The sequence below is a fragment of the Aspergillus pseudotamarii genome (assembly GCF_009193445.1).
Source record: "Aspergillus pseudotamarii strain CBS 117625 unplaced genomic scaffold BDV38scaffold_7, whole genome shotgun sequence".
Taxonomy (NCBI): Eukaryota; Fungi; Ascomycota; class Eurotiomycetes; order Eurotiales; family Aspergillaceae; genus Aspergillus; species Aspergillus pseudotamarii.
The window spans coordinates 350,146-367,934 of NW_022475021.1; the positions used below are offsets into that span (position 1 = coordinate 350,146).

At 54.7% G+C, this 17,789-nt stretch overlaps 2 protein-coding genes across 2 annotated transcripts; one reads left to right on the forward strand and one right to left on the reverse strand.

Annotated features, from left to right (window-relative positions):
- Window positions 1–83: 83 nt before the first annotated feature.
- On the reverse strand, window positions 84–8,553 carry BDV38DRAFT_278966 (uncharacterized protein; the record flags this gene model as incomplete). The annotated part of the gene is made up of 3 exons (XM_032058872.1): window positions 84–3,091; window positions 3,159–6,291; window positions 6,352–8,553. 3 exons carry the CDS (start codon window positions 8,551–8,553, stop codon window positions 84–86), a joined length of 8,343 nt encoding a protein of 2,780 aa, XP_031917675.1.
- Window positions 8,554–9,346: 793 nt separating this feature from the next.
- Window positions 9,347–17,401, forward strand: BDV38DRAFT_268399 (uncharacterized protein; the record flags this gene model as incomplete). Its single annotated transcript, XM_032056763.1, has 5 exons — window positions 9,347–9,550; window positions 9,771–10,261; window positions 10,333–10,517; window positions 10,575–13,806; window positions 13,870–17,401. The coding sequence occupies 5 exons, from the start codon at window positions 9,347–9,349 to the stop codon at window positions 17,399–17,401; spliced, it is 7,644 nt and encodes a 2,547-aa protein (XP_031917676.1).
- Window positions 17,402–17,789: the final 388 nt, after the last annotated feature.

Consider the following 17,789-nt stretch of genomic DNA (forward strand, 5'->3'; position numbering starts at 1 on the left):
TTTGCAAGCAAGCCTGGGAGATGTTCTATATACAATCATACGACACTCGATGAGTTCAAGGCTAGCGAGGTAGCTAGTTAGTATTAATGCAGAAAGCCCACTTTCCTCCAATAATCCATAAACCTGGACACCATCTCCGGACTGACAGGTCCGACCTCCCTTGCCATGGTGCGGCTATGCTCCTTGGCCCGTTCGGTATTCAAAATCAGTCCCCCACAGGCCATCCGTTCAAAGTTGGTCTCCAGCCAGTCCGGCATACCAGGTCTTGCGGCGGGATTCTCTGTCTCGGGCACGAGAGGCGAGGCCCTGACGCGTTTGACCCAGTCTATCAAGGGGATAAATTCGGTCGACTCAGGAATGCCCAGAGCGCGGGCCAGGACTCGGTTCATGTCCTTCCATTGTTGGCCGACGGGGTTGTCGACGTGGTAGACAGGGTGAGACGCGCCGGGGTTCAAAATGAGATCGGCCATGACTCCCGCGCTGAGATCGACAGGCACCCACTGCATGATGCCGTCCAGGTCGGGCCAGACGCCCAAGGCCTGAGCAGACTTGAGGAAGAAGGGCAGGTGCTCGATAGTGTTCCAATAGCCACTCGTTGACGAGCCCGCAATCTGTCCCGGGCGGGTCACGTGGGGACGGAACAGGGCAGGGAACTTGTGAAGGGTTTCGTCGAGGAGCGCCTCGCAGGCCCATTTTGCCTCGGCGTACCCAATAGGCACCGTGGCCGAGACGGGGAGGCGGCGCTCGAGAACGCGACCAGTAGTGCCGGAGTTGCCGACGACGCCAATTGACGAGACAAACTGAAAGCCGACTAGGACCCTGTTCCGGCTAGGCGCTATGGCCGCCTCGCGCGCCAGGTCCAACAGGTTCCTCATGGACTGAAGCTGCGGCGCGAATGCGGAGACGGTGCGTGTCCAGCTCATCGGCCAGGCATTGTGGATAATGTGAGTGATATTTTGCACGAGCCAGGTGTATTCGTGGACAGGCAGGCCGAGTTGCGCCTTGGCCGTGTCTGTGGCCAGCACACGGAGCTTCGCGCGGGCTGCAGGTTTCAACTTAATGTTCCTTTCCTGGAAAGCGTCTTGCTGTCGTTTGAGGGCGGGCACGCTGATGGAATCGCGGTTGACGCATACGACCTGGGCTACGGAGGGGTTTTCCGCCAGCTTTTGCACAATGTGTGACCCCAAGCTTCCCGTAGCACCAGTTACGAGGACAACGGCGCCACGGTTGGGTGCTCTGCCGTTGTCTTGCATCTTTGCCTTGAAGCGAAGCAATTGTGGCGTGGCCCAGCCACTGGCATATTGTTGCACCAGTCTCTCTACCTCCGTTGTCCGTGCACCATCGTCAACTCTTGTTACCTTTGTTGGGGCTGATGACTTTGGTAGTCGCGGACCCTGGCCGCCTGAAGCTATGGCCATGATAACCTTCTGGTACGCATTGGCCGATGTGTTTCCATCGGTCCAGTCGACATGACCAAAGCCGGCGGCATGCAGTTCGCGTTCCCAATGCTCAAGGGCCACGGGCGCATGCTGGAACCCGTCCTCGAGCAGGCCAAAGATGAGAGAGGCCCAGGGTAAGGCACCGGTCATCTGTAATGTCACGAGGAAGCCGTCCGACCGCAAAACAGGCCGCACGTTGGACAATGATGTCACCTTAAAGGAGGTGTTGGCCAGCACAAGATGTTGTCCACGCAGCTCTTGGCCAGCAACGTTCGCCATGTCATGAACAACAAAGCGCATAAAGGGGTACTGGTGCTCCAAGTGGCGGCGAGCGTCAGCCACCATGATGGGCGATGCATCCGTGAAGGTGTACTCAACCGGCCGATCCAGGGATGCCAAAAGAGACGCCATGACGCGCGTCAGTCCTCCGGTCCCACCTCCCACCTCGAGCACCCTGAACGTCTCTCCCTGGTGGCTGGCAGGAAGGCGCTCGAGAACACCCTTCACTATTTCGCACATCTGGGAGTAGCCAGCGCGGAAGAACGGAAACTCGGTATACAGAGCCGCTATCAACTTTAAACCATCTGGACTGCCAAATAGGACGCTCTGGCCATCTGCCTTGCCGCTCAACTCGGACGCCAGCTGCTGACCGACGTGATAGGTCAGCCGGCTGACTGCGGCGAAGTTAGGATGCTGGGCCAGCAAATCCTGCAGCATCGCATGGCTGGTCTTAGGCGGCACTGTCAGCCAAGTGCGCGTCACCTGCCCGGTGCTATGGTTGATATCGACCAGGCGCGCATCTCTCTCCAAAAAGTTGTACAACCATTGTCCGAGTCGGGTGTGCTCAGGGGCGAACCGTACACGGTTCAGTGGTTGGCCAGCGGCAGAGGTGCGAAGATGGCACCCAAGCTTGTCAAACGCCTCGACGACCAGGGCAGTACAGAGGCGGTTGCTATCAGCCAAGTAGGACCTCTCAAACTGGTCCAGGTGATAGTCGCTAAGGCTCCGGTCGGTGGCTAGCTTTACTTGGCCAAACGAGGTAAGAACATCCGACATCGACAACACCAGCGGGCTTGTCGTTGGCTTCGCCTCCGGCGGCGGCGTCAAAAGAGCGCTTGACTCTGACCAACTGTCTGAAAAGACTGCGTCGTGCTCAACAAGAACAACTGCCGACGAGCTTCCCGAGAAGCCTTCTTCGTCGCCAGATTGTTCCTGGTCTTGCTCTTCTCTCGTCACTTCTTTCTTCTCCCTAAACACAGCGTTCTCGACACACACGACGAACTTGCGCAGAGTATTGGCGTTTAGCTGCTCAGTCTGATCCAGCGTGCATGCAAAGACCCTTTCGACCTCGCGGCCGAGCTCCATGCCCATAAGAGAGTCGATGCCGAAGTCCGCGATTTCGGCATCAAGTGGCATTTCGTTGGGGTCCAGCCCTGTCACGGTGGCGACGAGGTTACGGACTGCCTCCGTCATGTCTTTGGACTTCACGTTGGATGATCGCATTTCCGGTTCTGTCGGTGGGGGCCTCTCATCGGTAGCCTCAGAAGCATCCTGGCCGAACAGCGCGTTCTCTACGCATGCCACAAACTTGCGTAGCGTCGTAGCTTCCATCTGCTGGGCCTGATCCAACGTGCATTTGAACATTCTCTCCACTACGCGCCAACGAATTAGCCTTTTTCAAGAACGAGTTTTGTTTCTGCCTTTCTTTGGAACACTTACCCTCACGCCCAAGTTCCATTCCCATGAGCGAGTCGATGCCATAGTCGGTAATCTCGACATCCAGCTCCAGCTCGCTGGCTTCTATCCCCGTTATACGGGCTACCAAGCTGCGCACTTCGTCCGTCATATCTCGTCGGACTGAGGATGACCCAGATTGTGCCTTTCTCTTCGGCGAGGGCTTTTGTTTGGAAGAGCTGCCTGCCGGCGCAGAGTTGATCTCAGCACTCCGAGGAGCAGCCTTGGGTTGATGTGAGTGGACATTAGGCACAGGGCTGAGGCGCAAAACCGACTCGTCCTTGGTCCTCATCTGCAGCATCCGGCTCATGGACGCCTTCGCCACACGGCCCCATTGTACGCCCAGCATGACTTCAACAAGCTCTCCCGTCGTGGGATTGAAGATGAACATGTCCGTAGTGTAGGACTTCTCGCCCTGTCGCGCATGGCGCGCATACACGTGCCACATATCGATGGCAGCATGCTCGGCCATCTTATGGCTTGGTGCCCGCATCAGCAACTCAACCCCCTTGGCAATGTAAATGTCATCGCTCGCTGTGGACGTCTCCGGACTCATGAGGTTGGTCCACATACCACCGATCTGCGCAAAGGAGTCACTTAGTGGCACGTCAAGCCATGTGTCGCTGCGCCGGTGCTTCGTATCCAGCTGCACCACGCCAGCGCACTCATTCCCGCATCCCACGACATAGCGCACGCCGCGGTAGATGTCGGAATAGTCCACAACCTTGCCAAAGGCCCGATATACTTGGCGGCCTTGCAGTATTTCCACCCCGTCGTCGTCCAGGCGAGCATGGAGAAGTTCCTGAGTCCGGCTGTGACTGACCAAACGAGTCAACTGTGAAAACTCCTTGGTATATTGGCGGTCTTCCAACGAGCGCACTTGCACACATGCATCCACATGTATATCCTGTCTACCCGATTCATTTTCCACGCTGAAGAAGCGGGCATTCCACTCCTGACCAGGATCAGTCTCCACCAGGTCCAGATAGAAGACACGCGACGGATCGAAGCAGATAGGAGAGTGGTTGACCATGTCACGCACGGCGGGCTGCATGGTGCCTGCCTCCTTCCATTCCGGATGGAGGCTGAGCACGGCTTCAATCATTATGTCGAATTCGAGCGTAGCTGGGCAGATGGGCGCCGTGTGGGCAACTACGTGGGCCGAGACGAGTTCCATGTAACGGTCTGATTTGGGGTTGATGCGGAAACGGGAATGCTTCTTGCTGCTGTCCTGGTATCCGATAAAGTCCCACATCGCCAATCGCCTCTTGTGATCCTCTTCTCTTGGAAGTGAAACGCTTTGTTCTAGGAGCACCCTGGCGGCTCTACGCTTGACTTCTTCCAATGGAGACTGGATCGGAAGCCAGTGCCGCGAGGACGATGATTTGTCGAACTGGTACGGCGGCAGGACCAACGTTGTGTACTCGGGCGACTGCAGCTGGTGGTGAGCCCAAAACATCACCCGTAGACCCTGTTTCCACAGCGAGGCCGTGGCATTCGTTAGGCCGTCGAAGCCAGACTCACAATTGGTCACGGAAAGGCTTTGGAAGTGTTGGTCGCGTTGTGAAGTCTGAGCCAGCGCCCGTTCTGCCATGACCGTGATGGTGGAGTTCGAACCAGCCTCCAAGAAGATGGCTTGCGGATATTTCTTAGACAAGCGCTGCACTGCATGGTTGAAATAGACAGGCTGGCGCATGTGTTGGCGAACAAAGGTCCAATCCAACTTTCCATTGCTCGCCTCTTCTGTGGCGCGTTCGATGGGGATGACAGGCGGTTGGAACTCTATCCCCTTACCAATCTGCTCCAAGCCTTCCAACAATTTCTCAACAAGCTTGGAATGGAATGCATTGGTCACACTGAGCCGTTTGCTCCTTATATGGGGAAATTTGCCATGGATGAGGAGTTGTACTGCGTCTACAGCAGCCGTGGTTCCAGCCAGCGTGAAGCTGCGCGGACCGTTGTAGCACGCAATGCTAACTGAGCCATCTGAATTAAGGGTGCGATTTGCCTCTTGTACAAGTTCGTGGACGACCGACTCATCGGCCTCAATAGCCATCATTGCGCCCGATTCAGGTCCCCACGAATCGCGCACCAACTTGGCCCTCTCTATGACGAGGCGGACGGTATCTTGTAGTTTCAGCGCACCAGCCACGCATAGAGCAGTAATCTCACCAAAAGAATGGCCAACAACTGCTGCAATTCTTGACTTGAGACCACAATCCTCCCAACTCTTTGCGCAGGCGTACTGCATTGCAAACAACATAGTCTGCAGCTTGACGGGATTCCGGACAGGTTCGCGCGAGAAAATGCCTGGGAAGATGCTCGGTTCACCCAGAGACGTCACCACCGAGTCAACACGGTCCAGATGCTGGCGAAAGACGGCCATACTTTCATAAAAATTACGGCCTAGCCCAACGTAGAGTGAAATTTGGCCGCCAAAGCACAGGATGACCGGCCTCTCAGCCTTGACTTTAGTGATGCCAGCAGCACCTAGGTCAGAAGCCGCCGCCCCCAGCCGCAACTTTTGATCAAGCTCAGTAAGAGAACTGCAGGTGAAGATGTAGCCCTCCGCCAGGCCACGGTTAGACTGTCGGCCGATATTGAAGGAGATATCAGCGAGCGAGCTGGGGCCGTTGTGTAATGAAGGCAGGTACGAAACTAATTTGGTGCAGTAAGCTGTGATGGCCCGAGAATCAAGACCGGGAATCCAAAAGGGATATTGGCGGTTCTCATCGGTGCTTCTGGATATGCGACTCGACGGCTCCTTTGCTTGAGCGACAATCATGGACGCATTGCTACCGCATGCACCGTAATTGTTGATGAGGGCAACCTTGTGGTCGTGATCCCATGACCGCAGATCAGTGACCACCTCCATCATGTCATCCTGCCGTACATCAATGTTATGGTTCATATTTGTGTGGCTGGCCTGGGGCGGAATGAAGCGTTGTTGCATCATCATAATGACCTTGATGAGTGAAATAACACCTGATGCCCCCTCCGCGTGGCCCACGAATCCTTTGGCTGATCCAATGGCCAGATTCCTTTCACGGCCAGACGCTGGCCCTCCGAGGGCGGAGCGGATACTATCATACTCAGCCGGATCGCCTACAGCTGTACCCTGTACCAGATGTTAAGCATTGAGGTTAAACTGAAGAAAGAAATGAACCTAGGGACTAACCGTGCCATGTGCCTCAACGAAAGACACTTCTTTCGCTTCCAGATCTGCCTTACGCACCACATCCTTGAGCAGACGGGAAAGGGACGGTGAGTTAGGCACAAACAAGGGCGTGGAGTTCTGATTCTGGTAAACGGCTGTGCTGGGAATAGTAGCCAGTACGGTATTGCCGTCTCGTACCGCATCCGACAGTTTCTTCAAAAAGACAAAGCCAAATCCCTCGGCGCGACAGTATCCATCCGCATTATCATCAAACGGCTTGCATTGGCCTGTTGGACTGAGAAAGCTCCCAGCAGCCATGTCTTGATGCCAAAGCATGCTGGTGATGATGCTGGAGCCACCTGCGAGGGCAGCCGTACATTCACCAGCCAGGAGGTTGAGACAAGCTGTATGGATAGCCACCATAGAAGATGAGCAGGCTGTATCAAACGTCATACTTGGGCCGGTCCAGCCAAAGAAGTGCGACAACCTCCCGCTGATGAAGCTTCTAAGTTGTCCAGTGGCTGTGAAAGCGTTTGGCTCGTTGCTAAAGGCGTTCTGATCGTAATCAACGGCCGCTACACCGTGGTAGACGCCGACGTGGCTGTCTTCATGAGAAGCTGAGAAGTAGCCGGACTGCTCCACGGCCTGGTAGGCCAGCTCAAGTGCAATGCGACCTTGTGGGTCGATGGCGACGGACTCGCGTGGGCTACGCTTGAAGAACTTGTGGTCAAAAGCGTCCGAGTCACGCACAAAGCAGCCGTACCATTCTCGCTGGCCTTCGGGGTCTTCACGAAACAGCATATCGTGCGGTATACGGTCTCTAGTGATACGCTCGTGCTGACTCTTCCCCGTTTTGAGCATATCGGCAAACTCCAGCAGGTCATCGGCTCCCGCTGTCTTAACAGACATGCCAATAACGGCGATCGTGTCCTTGTCACTGTCAAGGTCCGACGGTGAGGGTAGCTGCTGGTGGGATTGCGCCGGAGATGAGACAGAAGATTCCTCTTGTGCCTCAGCTCGAGGCTTCACAGGTGGTGAAAGACGTGCCGCATCCTCAGGAACGTACACCTGCCGATTTCCTACTCGCCGCATTAGACTCGGAGGTACACACCTTTGCAGGCCCAAAGTAACCAATAGCGGCTGCTTCTCCTTGATCATAGCCGAAAAAGTTCCGAACCAGTCGCACTGCTGCACCAAAATGCCCCTTACAAGCATTTCAGTAACATTCGAAGCCTGCACCGCCTTCCCTTCGGCGCGGTTGTTATATGTTGACAGTGCCATCTCGGCCACATCCGGATACTGCAAATCCTTCATTGAATTGCACATTTCGACGAGCATGTCGGCATAGATATTCCAGGCCGGATCAGGACTGTGAATGTAAGCCCGCATGCCCAGATCGTGTACGATCGCCCCAGCTTCTGCCCGAAGCCGCTTCGATAGTAGCGGCGCCGTGGTCTGAGTTGTGATGACTGTGGCACGGGTGGCATCAAACACAACGGCCAGGTACGCATCAGGTGACAGAGCCTCAATGATGCGCCGCACGTCTTCGCCCTGCTTGGGGCTAATCCATGCCACTGCAAATGATGTAGCCGGGCCCTTGCCCCTGTTGCTGTCCCACACGTTGCGCGCGTCGGCCAGTGCGCCCAGGAGCATCGCTAGACGTACCGCCACGGCGCCGTACTTTTCAAGCCCTTGCCGGTTATGCGCGCTGGCCACAGCGATGGCGCCCAGCATGCCTCCACAGAATCCCAGGGTTTCAAACTTGTTAACGTTTTGTGATTGCTTCTGCTGCTGGCAAACCAGGTTGGCATGAAGGTCTCCGCCGGCACTCGTATCTTGTGTGAGCTCAAGGTATTGCCAATACTGCGTGAGCTGTATGAGCACCACCAGAGGAGTGATGATGATGTTGGGCAGCTGGGAATCTGGCGACATATCCGTCTGTCCTTGTCGAAACCATGAATCTAAGTCGCCTAGCTGCTTGTGGCCCGAAATGGCTGCACCGACTTCAGGCATCTTTTCCGTGAGGGCTTCCCAATAGTCGGGCAGCCCGGCGATTGCCTCTAGAATCCATTCTCGGTGAGGTCCTTGCGATATGGGCCGGACATGTTTGTCCATTGATTGCTTGGTAAAGGTCCCAATATGCGGGCCAAATATGAAGGTCGTCGATGGCTCCTGCGAGTCATCGACGGCGGGCCCTCGAACGTCCGATGTTGTTCGTGCCATAACTGCTTGAAAAGGAAGATGTCGAAATTATGATGCAAAAATAGCGAATAAATTAATAATGAAAAATTGACGTAGAAAGAGGGAATCAAACGCCCTACTACATAGCCTCTATTCCTTCCCAAGAGTGATCTATGATAGCGTTCAAGTATATGATTGCGGCTCGATCGAAATACTAAGCACTAAAGGCGTTGCCTTGGCTAATACTGAGTAGTAGCAGCCGCAGGGTGTTACCATGATCAAGACGGAGTATTACTCCGGGCACATCCCGAGTGCATGGCGCCGAGTAGTACTCGGCCCTTGCCGACCGGGAGCCAGAGTAGCACTCGGGAATCTGGGAGAAGTGACGAATCACACAGAGTAAGGCAGGATTTCAATGAGCCTCATCAGATTATGTTTCAGGTTTCAAGAGTATGGTCGCGTTCTCTAAGATGGCACATGATCCGCGTTCCTCTCTGTCTCATGCATAATAAGTCTTTTCGATCATTAAGAATACTCGCACCGAAATAAAATATGCAACACGACAAAGGGCGACTCTGAACGCACTTTCAGCCACTAAAAAGGATCAAGATCATTTGCAGACTTCGACGTTCAATCACTCAAACTCTATTGTGTTAGGCTAAGGCTTATTCGACTCTGAAGCTCAAACCGTCTGCACGAACGAGCGAATGCTGTGGTTTATGTTATAAAAGGTTTAACTTACTAGGCAGTCTTTACCACCTCGAGTCTCACTCACAGCCTGACCTATCCTGTGTGCTATTGCCCGGTGCCATTAATACCTTTTAATCATCACACAATGGGTAGCATGGACCAGAATGCTCGATTGGCAACCGAGCCCATTGCCATCATTGGCATGAGCTGCAAGTTTGGCGGCGACGCTAGCAACCCAGACAAGCTATGGGACATGCTAGCTGAGGGCAGAAGCGCCTGGTCTGAGGTTCCAATGTCTCGTTACGGTCATAGAGGACAATATCATCCCGAAAATTCGAAACTGAGCACGGTAAGAAAAACTGCTCTCCTTTTGTCAATGAATATTAACGAACAAATTGCCACAATCTAGACAAATGTGAAGGGAGCACACTTTATCGAAGAAGACGTTGGTCTCTTTGATGCTGCCTTTTTTGGCTTTCCGGCTGAGCTTGCTTCGGTAAGACAGCTCCCTCATATGACCTCCGTGTGAGAGAAGGAAGGCTCACATGCTCATGGTTAACCATAAACAGGCCATGGACCCTCAGTTCCGAATCCAGCTCGAGTCTACTTATGAGGCGCTGGAGAACGCTGGTCTCCCGCTCGCCCAAGTAGCCGGCTCCAACACATCGGTATACGCAAGTGTCTTTACGCACGACTACCACGACGGCCTCATGCGCGATGGGGACAATCTGCCACGGTCGACACTGATCGGTACGTTTTCCGCCATGGCATCCAACAGAATATCGCACTTTTACGACCTTCAGGGGCCTAGCATGTCAATCGATACGGGCTGCTCGGGCGCTCTCGTGTCGCTACATCAGGCCGTACTCGGCCTGCGCGCCGGAGAAGCCGACATGTCCATCGTTTGCGGAAGCAACCTGCTGCTGGCACCTGATTGCTTCAAGCTCTTCTCTTCACTCAGCATGCTCTCGCCAGACGGCAAGTGTTACGCCTTTGATTCGCGAGCAAATGGCTATGGTCGTGGCGAGGGCGTGGGCACCATTATCATCAAGAGACTCAGGTGAGACCATGTAAATTCTAGGACACAGAAAGCAGAGGTGACATGCTGGGAGCTAACGGAAATCCTTTTAGCGATGCGCTCGCGGCGGGCAACCCAATAAGAGCCGTTATTCGTGAAACAGCGTTAAATCAGGATGGGAAGTCTGAGACTATTACGTCGCCATCACAAGCAGCGCAGATCGAGCTCATGCGTGAGACCTACCGCCGAGCCGGTCTGAGTCCAAATGATACTCAGTACTTTGAGGCGCATGGTACAGGTAAGGCACTCCTTAAAGATTCTAAGGACGAATGCTGAATTCGGGTCTTATGTCTAGGTACACCAACTGGAGACGGCATTGAGGCACGCTCCATCGCAACAGTGTTTGGACAGCAAAGCACAGGACGGAACCGGCCGCTATATATCGGTTCTGTCAAGACATCTCTTGGCCATACCGAGGCAGCATCGGGAATAGCTGCGCTTGTTAAGGTAGTGCTAGCCATGGAAAAGAACCAGATCCCGCCCAATGTCAATTTTGACAAGCCCAACCCCAAGTTGCAGCTTGACGAGTGGGGACTACGGGTCGTAACTAAACTGATGCCCTGGCCGGCCGCCGATGGTGAGACGCGCCGCGCGTCCATCAACAACTTTGGCTACGGCGGAACGAACAGTCACGTCATCCTTGAAGATGGCAGGCCTTTCCTCCCTCCACGCTCCGCCAGAACAAAAACGAGCAAAGGTTTGGGCCTGAAGAGGGAGGTGCTCATAATGTACGGCCGTGACGAGCAAGCCTGTCAGCGCATGGTCTCTAGCGTCAAAGCGTACCTACAGGCGCGCATCTCGACTGAAGACCCGGAAATCCTCATGCAGAATCTAGCCTGGACCCTCAGCATGCACCGAACGCGCTTTCCTTCGGGCTGGGTTTCGGCGCACACAGTGCAATGGTCATATAATGAGAACGTGCTGGAGCAAGTCATTCAATGCCTGGACGCGCCACAATTCAAGCCAGCACGACTTCCGGGTGACAAGGTGCCGCGCATAGGCATGGTTTTCACTGGCCAAGGTGCCCAGTGGCATGCCATGGGGCGCGAGCTATTAGAGGCGTACCCCTTATTTAGGTCTACTATTCAGGAGGCGGAGGACTACCTTAACGAATTTGGCGCGAACTGGTCCCTGACTGATGAGCTGATGCAAGATGTGGCCACGACAAGGGTCCACCAACCCGCTGTGAGCATCCCCATATGCGTTGCTGTGCAGATAGCCTTGGTATCCCTGCTCTCATCATGGGGTATCAAGCCAACCGCCGTCACCAGCCATTCCTCCGGTGAGATTGGTGCGGCATATGCAGTGGGAGCTTTAAATCTGCGCCAGGCGATGGCTGTTGCGTATTACAGAGCCGCCATGGTCGGTGAAATGACCCAGCGATCCCAGGGCCCCAAAGGAGCCATGGGTGCTGTCGGTGTTGGAGAGAGCGCTGCCCAGGCCTATGTAGACCAGCTAACCAAAGCAACCGGCAAAGCAGTAGTTGCATGCGTCAACAGCCCCAGCAGTGTCACAATTGCCGGCGACGAAGCGGCCGTGCAGAAAGTTTTAGATCTAGCCACTGAGGAAGGCGTATTTGCACGCCGCCTCAAAGTGGAAACGGGCTACCATTCCCACCACATGATCCCAGTCGCCGAAAGGTACCGGCAGGCCTTACGTGCTGCTCTTGGTCCTGGAGACAACTTGAAGGACAAGGAGCTCGAAGCCATTTTCTCGTCACCTGTCACGGGGGGGCGCATTACCCGCACCAAACAGCTAGTCGATCCTGAGCACTGGGTAGGCAGCCTAGTCCAGCCGGTAGAATTTGTGAATGCATTCACTGATATGGTGCTTGGCGACATTAACGAGCCGGGGAGCAGCAACATTGACGTTGTTCTCGAGGTAGGACCTCATACGGCGCTGGGTGGCCCTATCAAGGAGATTCTCGCTCTGCCAGAGTTTGAAGGTATCAGCATACCCTACATGGGCTGTCTCGTGCGTAACGAAAATGCACACGATTGCATGCTCACCATGGCCCTCAATCTGCTGCGCAGAGGCTACCAGATCGATATCCCGCAACTTAGCCGTGGATTCTTACACACGCCCCGTATCTTGACCGATCTGCCCTCTTACCCTTGGAACCACAGCGTCAGGCACTGGGCGGAGTCACGCCACAGCAAGGCCTATCGAGCAAGAGAGGATGAGTTCCACCACCTTCTCGGGTTTCCAGTACCTGGCACAAATCCACAGGCAGCGTACTGGAGGCAGCAAGTGCGTGTCTCCGACAGCCCGTGGTTAAGAGACCATGTCGTTCAAGGAAGTATCCTGTACCCAGGTGCTGGCTATGTATGTCTCGCGATTGAGGCCATGAAGCAGCTTGCTGAGAAGAGTGACAAGGGCGCATCGCTGTCGGGATTCACCCTGCGTGATGTCGAGATTCACCAAGCTCTCGTGGTGCCTGACAATGCGGACGGCATCGAGGTGCAGACGGTGCTCCAGTCTGTCAGCGACAAGGTGATCGGCGCCCATGGCTGGAAGAAATGGGAAGTCTGGTCGGTAACAGTAGACAGCCGCTGGGCACAACATGCCAGAGGGTTCGTCCGAGCCGACTTCGACCTTCCAGTCAGTAGAACCACCGGTAGTCTTTTTTCAGAATCGGGATATACTCGACGCATCGATCCCGACGACATGTGGGCCAATCTACGGGCCCTTGGCCTTACCCACGGCCCCTCGTTCCGGAACATTACGAGCATCCTGCAGGACGCCAGCACCAAGGATATCAGACGTTGCATTACGACCATTGATGTGCCGGACGCCAGTAAGGTCCTGGACAAGCATGTCATTCATCCAGCGACATTGGACTCTATTGTGGTTTCGTCCATTGTAGCCCTCCACAGCGCCGGCGGCCGGGACCAGGGTGCCAGAGTACCACGGTCCATCGACAGGTTACGGATTTCATCATCCATAACCTCTGTGACCGGCCACCGATTCACCTGCAACACCACGCTGCCATCCTTCGACGCACAAAAGCTTCGAGCGAATATCTCGCTCGTTGATGGCGACGAAACCGTGCTAGAGATGGATGGACTCGTGTGCCAGTCTCTAGGGCTCAGTGCTACTGCTCAAGATATTGAGCCTTGGACCAAGGAGCTATGTACCGAGATCAAGTGGGCGCCGGATCTGATAGGTACCCTCTCTCTAGGGTTGAGTGGTGCAGAAAGGGCTCTCAAAGACAGGCTCGGCCCAGCAAATGACATGTGGCAGTATGAGAAGGATGTGTTGATGCGCCTTAGGCGTGTGTGCCTCTACTTCTGCCATGATGCCGTGCAAGCTCTGACAGAGCAGGAGGTGGCTAACCTCGCGCCGCACCAAGTGAAGTACCATGCTTGGATGAAAGAAATACTTGAACTTGCAGCTGCACACCGTCTGGGCCCGGATAGTGATACTTGGGCAAGTGACTCTCAGCAAATCCGCCAGAGAAATACAACACTTGCAGCCTCACAGAGTGTCGAGGGCGAGTTGGTATGTCGGCTTGGTCGCATGCTTGTGTAAGTCTTCCTTAATGTGAAAAGAAAAACCCCGTTTGGGCAGATGAATCTAATCAAGAGCAGGCCAATTCTCAAAGGCGAGCTAGACCCGGCCGAGCTCATGACGAAGGAGCTCCTGAACAGGTACCAAACCAATGCCTTGAGGCTGAGCCCAGCCTTTGCCCATCTCAGCTCGCTACTGTCTACTATCGTGCACAAGAACCCTCGCGCCCGTGTACTCCAGATCGGCACAGGCTCAGGAGCTGCCGTACGCCACGCGCTGAAGACACTTGGTACCGACGAGGAAGGCGGCCCGTTCATTGACAGTTGGCACTTTACTGACAAGTCCGACTCCTCCTTTGATACTATCAAGGAAGACCTTTTGGCTCAGAGCGACTACCTGGAGATGCACTTTGACGAGCTCGATATCGAACAGGACCCCGCCGCCCAAGGTTTCAAGCTAGAAAGCTATGACCTTGTAGTTGCCGTTCAAACGTTGCACAAAACTAAGAGTCTGGGGAATGCGATAACCCACGTTCGCAGCCTGCTAAAGCCTAGTGGCTCCCTCTTGATGGTGGAAACGACGCAGGGTCAGATCGACCAAAAGTTCGTCTTTGGGCTGCTTCCCTCTTGGTGGATGAGCGAAGATGCTGAACGCGGATCGGATCCTCATCTGTCGGTTACCTTGTGGCAGAACTTCCTCACGCGTGGAGGATTCACGGGCATTGATGTTGAGCTTCGCGATTGGGAATCCGATGAAGACATGCATGCGGTTAGCACCACGCTTTCGTCGGTGGCTGTGTCGTCGTTGAAGCTACCCGACAACAGCGTCGCCATCGTTGTGAGTAGCAAGACACCTCCACCAACGTCCTGGCTCGACGAGTTGTGTAAGTCCATAGGACAGATGACAGGTGGAAGCCTTCCTGTCATTGAAATGGTCGAGTCTGTCACGACATCATCCCTCATGGGTAAGGCTTGCATTTTCTTGGGAGAGGCGGATCAGCCATTGCTGCATAACCTTGATGAAGCCGCCCTACGAGGCATCAAGGCCATGGCCACCAGCTGCAAGGGACTAATTTGGGTCACACGCGGCGGTGCAGTTGAGTGCCAAACCCCGGAAATGGCTCTCGTCTCTGGCTTTTTGCGTGTCCTGCGCAGCGAGTCCGTTGGCCACAGCTTCATCTCGCTGGATTTGGACCCCAACCAGCCCACCTGGTCCGAATCAGCCGCCTCGGCCATTAGATACATGCTAAGATATGGCTCGGCTATTAGTGGAGACATCTCCACCACCGTGCAAGAGAATGAATTTGCGCTGCGTGATGGTCTGCTGGTAGTCCCGCGTCTCGTTAAAGACCCAAAGCGCAACAAACTGTTCTCACCGCAGGAAGCAGATTGGACCGCACCTGATTCGTTACCGGAGAAGCCTTTCTTCCAGGCCGATCACCCGTTGCATCTTGCAGTTGGAATCCCCGGACAGTTGGATACGCTGGCATTTGACCTCGATGGCGAGCACGAGGAACCCTCCGATGCCGACATTGTTGAAATTGAGCCACGAGCGTACGGGATTAATTCTCGGGACGTCTTAGCGGCAATGGGACAGCTGCGCGGTCGCGCCATGGGACTAGAATGTGCAGGCATTATCACGAGGGTGGGCCCTGAGGCTGCAGACCAGGGATTTGAGGTAGGTGACAAAGTCATGGCTCTGCTGCCGGGCCATGTTGGCAGTCGTGCCCGTGTAAGCTGGCAGAATATCGCACATATGCCGGGAGACATGGACTTCCACGAGGCCGCATCGCTTCCATACATCTTTAGCACCGGTTACATTGGCCTTGTGGATATAGCGAGAGTTCGCCCTGGGCAGTCCATCTTAGTCCACGCTGCGGCAGGGGACGTTGGACAGGCGGCTATCATACTAGCTAAGGACTATCTAGGTGCCGAGGTCTACGCTACAGTTGGCTCCCAAGAGGAACGCAACTTCCTTACACGCGAGTATGGCATTCCTGATGCGCACATTTTCTCCAGCGTGGATGCGTCATTTTTGCAGGGCATTCTGGCTGCTACAGAGGGACGCGGCGTTGATGTTGTACTCAACTCGCTATCTGGTACTTTGCTGCAGGCGAGCTTCGATGCCGTAGCATCCTTTGGCACATTTGTCGACCTGAGTAAACAAGACGTGGAGGGCAACAGCCTTCTCGAGATGGCCAACTTCTCACGGGTAGTATCATTTGCGCCCCTTGACATGATGGCAATTCTTCAGGAACGAGTGGATGAGGCGCACCGTGTCCTCAATGAGGTGGCTCGCCTCGTCGCGCAAGCTATCATCCGACCTGTTCGCCCGGTCACTGTCTATCCCATAGGAGAGGTCGCAAATGCGTTCCGTCATATGCAAACTGACAGACCCATGGGCAAAGTCGTGCTGTCAATCGAGCCGGATGAACAGGTCCAGGTCGTGCCACGCGCACCGACACCCAAGCTCAAACATAACGCATCATATTTGCTCGTTGGTGGTACAGGTGGTATCGGTCGATCCCTTGCGCATTGGATGGCTGCCCACGGCGCGCAGAACATCATCGTACTTTCCCGTAGTGCCGGCAATGCCCAAATGTCCGCGTCGCTGGCGGCTGAACTGCGTGAAGTCGGTTGCCGTGTGGTGGCCATCTCCTGTGATGTTGCAGATAAGGACGACCTCACGAGAGCACTCCGCATCTGCAAGGACGACGAGAAACTACCGCCCATACGTGGAGTGGTGAATAGCGCCATGGCACTGAAAGACTCAATCTTTGAACAGATGACGCTTGAGAACTGGCAGACATCCCTTCGTCCCAAGGTTGCCGCGACGTGGAATTTACATTCCCACTTTTCGCATCCAGACTCGCTCGACTTTTACGTGATGCTCTCGTCACTTTCGGCAACTCTGGGTATTGCCAGTCAGGCGAACTACGCCGCTGGTTGTTCGTTCCAAGACGCGTTGGCGCGCCGGCGACGATCCATGGGACTTCCAGCCGTGTCGCTCGATTTGGGTATCGTGAAGGATGTCGGCTACGCATCCATATCCGAGACCCGCGCCGTATTGGACAGCTGGCGTAGGGCTGGCCAGACAATCATTTTGTCTGAAGAGGCCGTCTTGCAAGCCTTCACAGCTGCCATCCTGTACCCCCTTGATCAACCCCAGATCCTTGTCGGTCTGAACACTGGTCCGGGGCCGCAATGGGACTCCGTCATGGGCCGCGACGCACGATTCCAAGCCCTGAGGTACCGGCAGTCGATTGCCTCTCGACGCCAGGCCCTTGAGACCGACACCGACGGCAGCACGAAATCGCTCTCGATACAATTAAAGGCTGCCAGCTCCCCCGATGAGGCGGCAAACTTGGTGGGCGAGGCAATTGCCAACAAACTCGCGGAGGTCTTCATGATCCCTGCCAGCGACATTGACCTGACCAAGCCGCCTGCCCAATATGGCGTCGACTCTCTGGTCGCGGTGGAGCTCAGGAACATGCTCACGCTTCAGGCTGCCGCTGAAGTTTCCATCTTCAATATTCTCCAGAGCGTCTCGTTGGAAGCACTGGCAAAGGATGTCGTGGCCAAGTCGAAGCACGTGAAGGCTGAAGCAGCGTGATCACGAGAACTTTCTCTTTTGTTTTTGAGACTAGACGCTAAGATGACGAATCTCCTGGTTTAATCCTGTATTGCTGCTGCATTAACGTTAGACTCATCCTGTATATATTACCAGGCTTAGTTTGACCCTAAAATCAACTTGTCTTACCACGACGTATTAACAGAGGGGATCTCTACATAACTAGTCGTCTAGTCGTGGGGTTGTAAAGTTGATTGTATTAGCTTAGGTTGTGGAGGCGGCGTAGAAGGACCCGGGTATGGTTGACCTTATGGACCAACCGCGCAATGCTGACTTTTGTCTGTAACAGAACCAAAAGTCTTCTCCATAACTATGCTTTGCGATAAGTCCATAATTCTTGGTTTAGCAGAAGCTTCCACAAAGCCCAGAT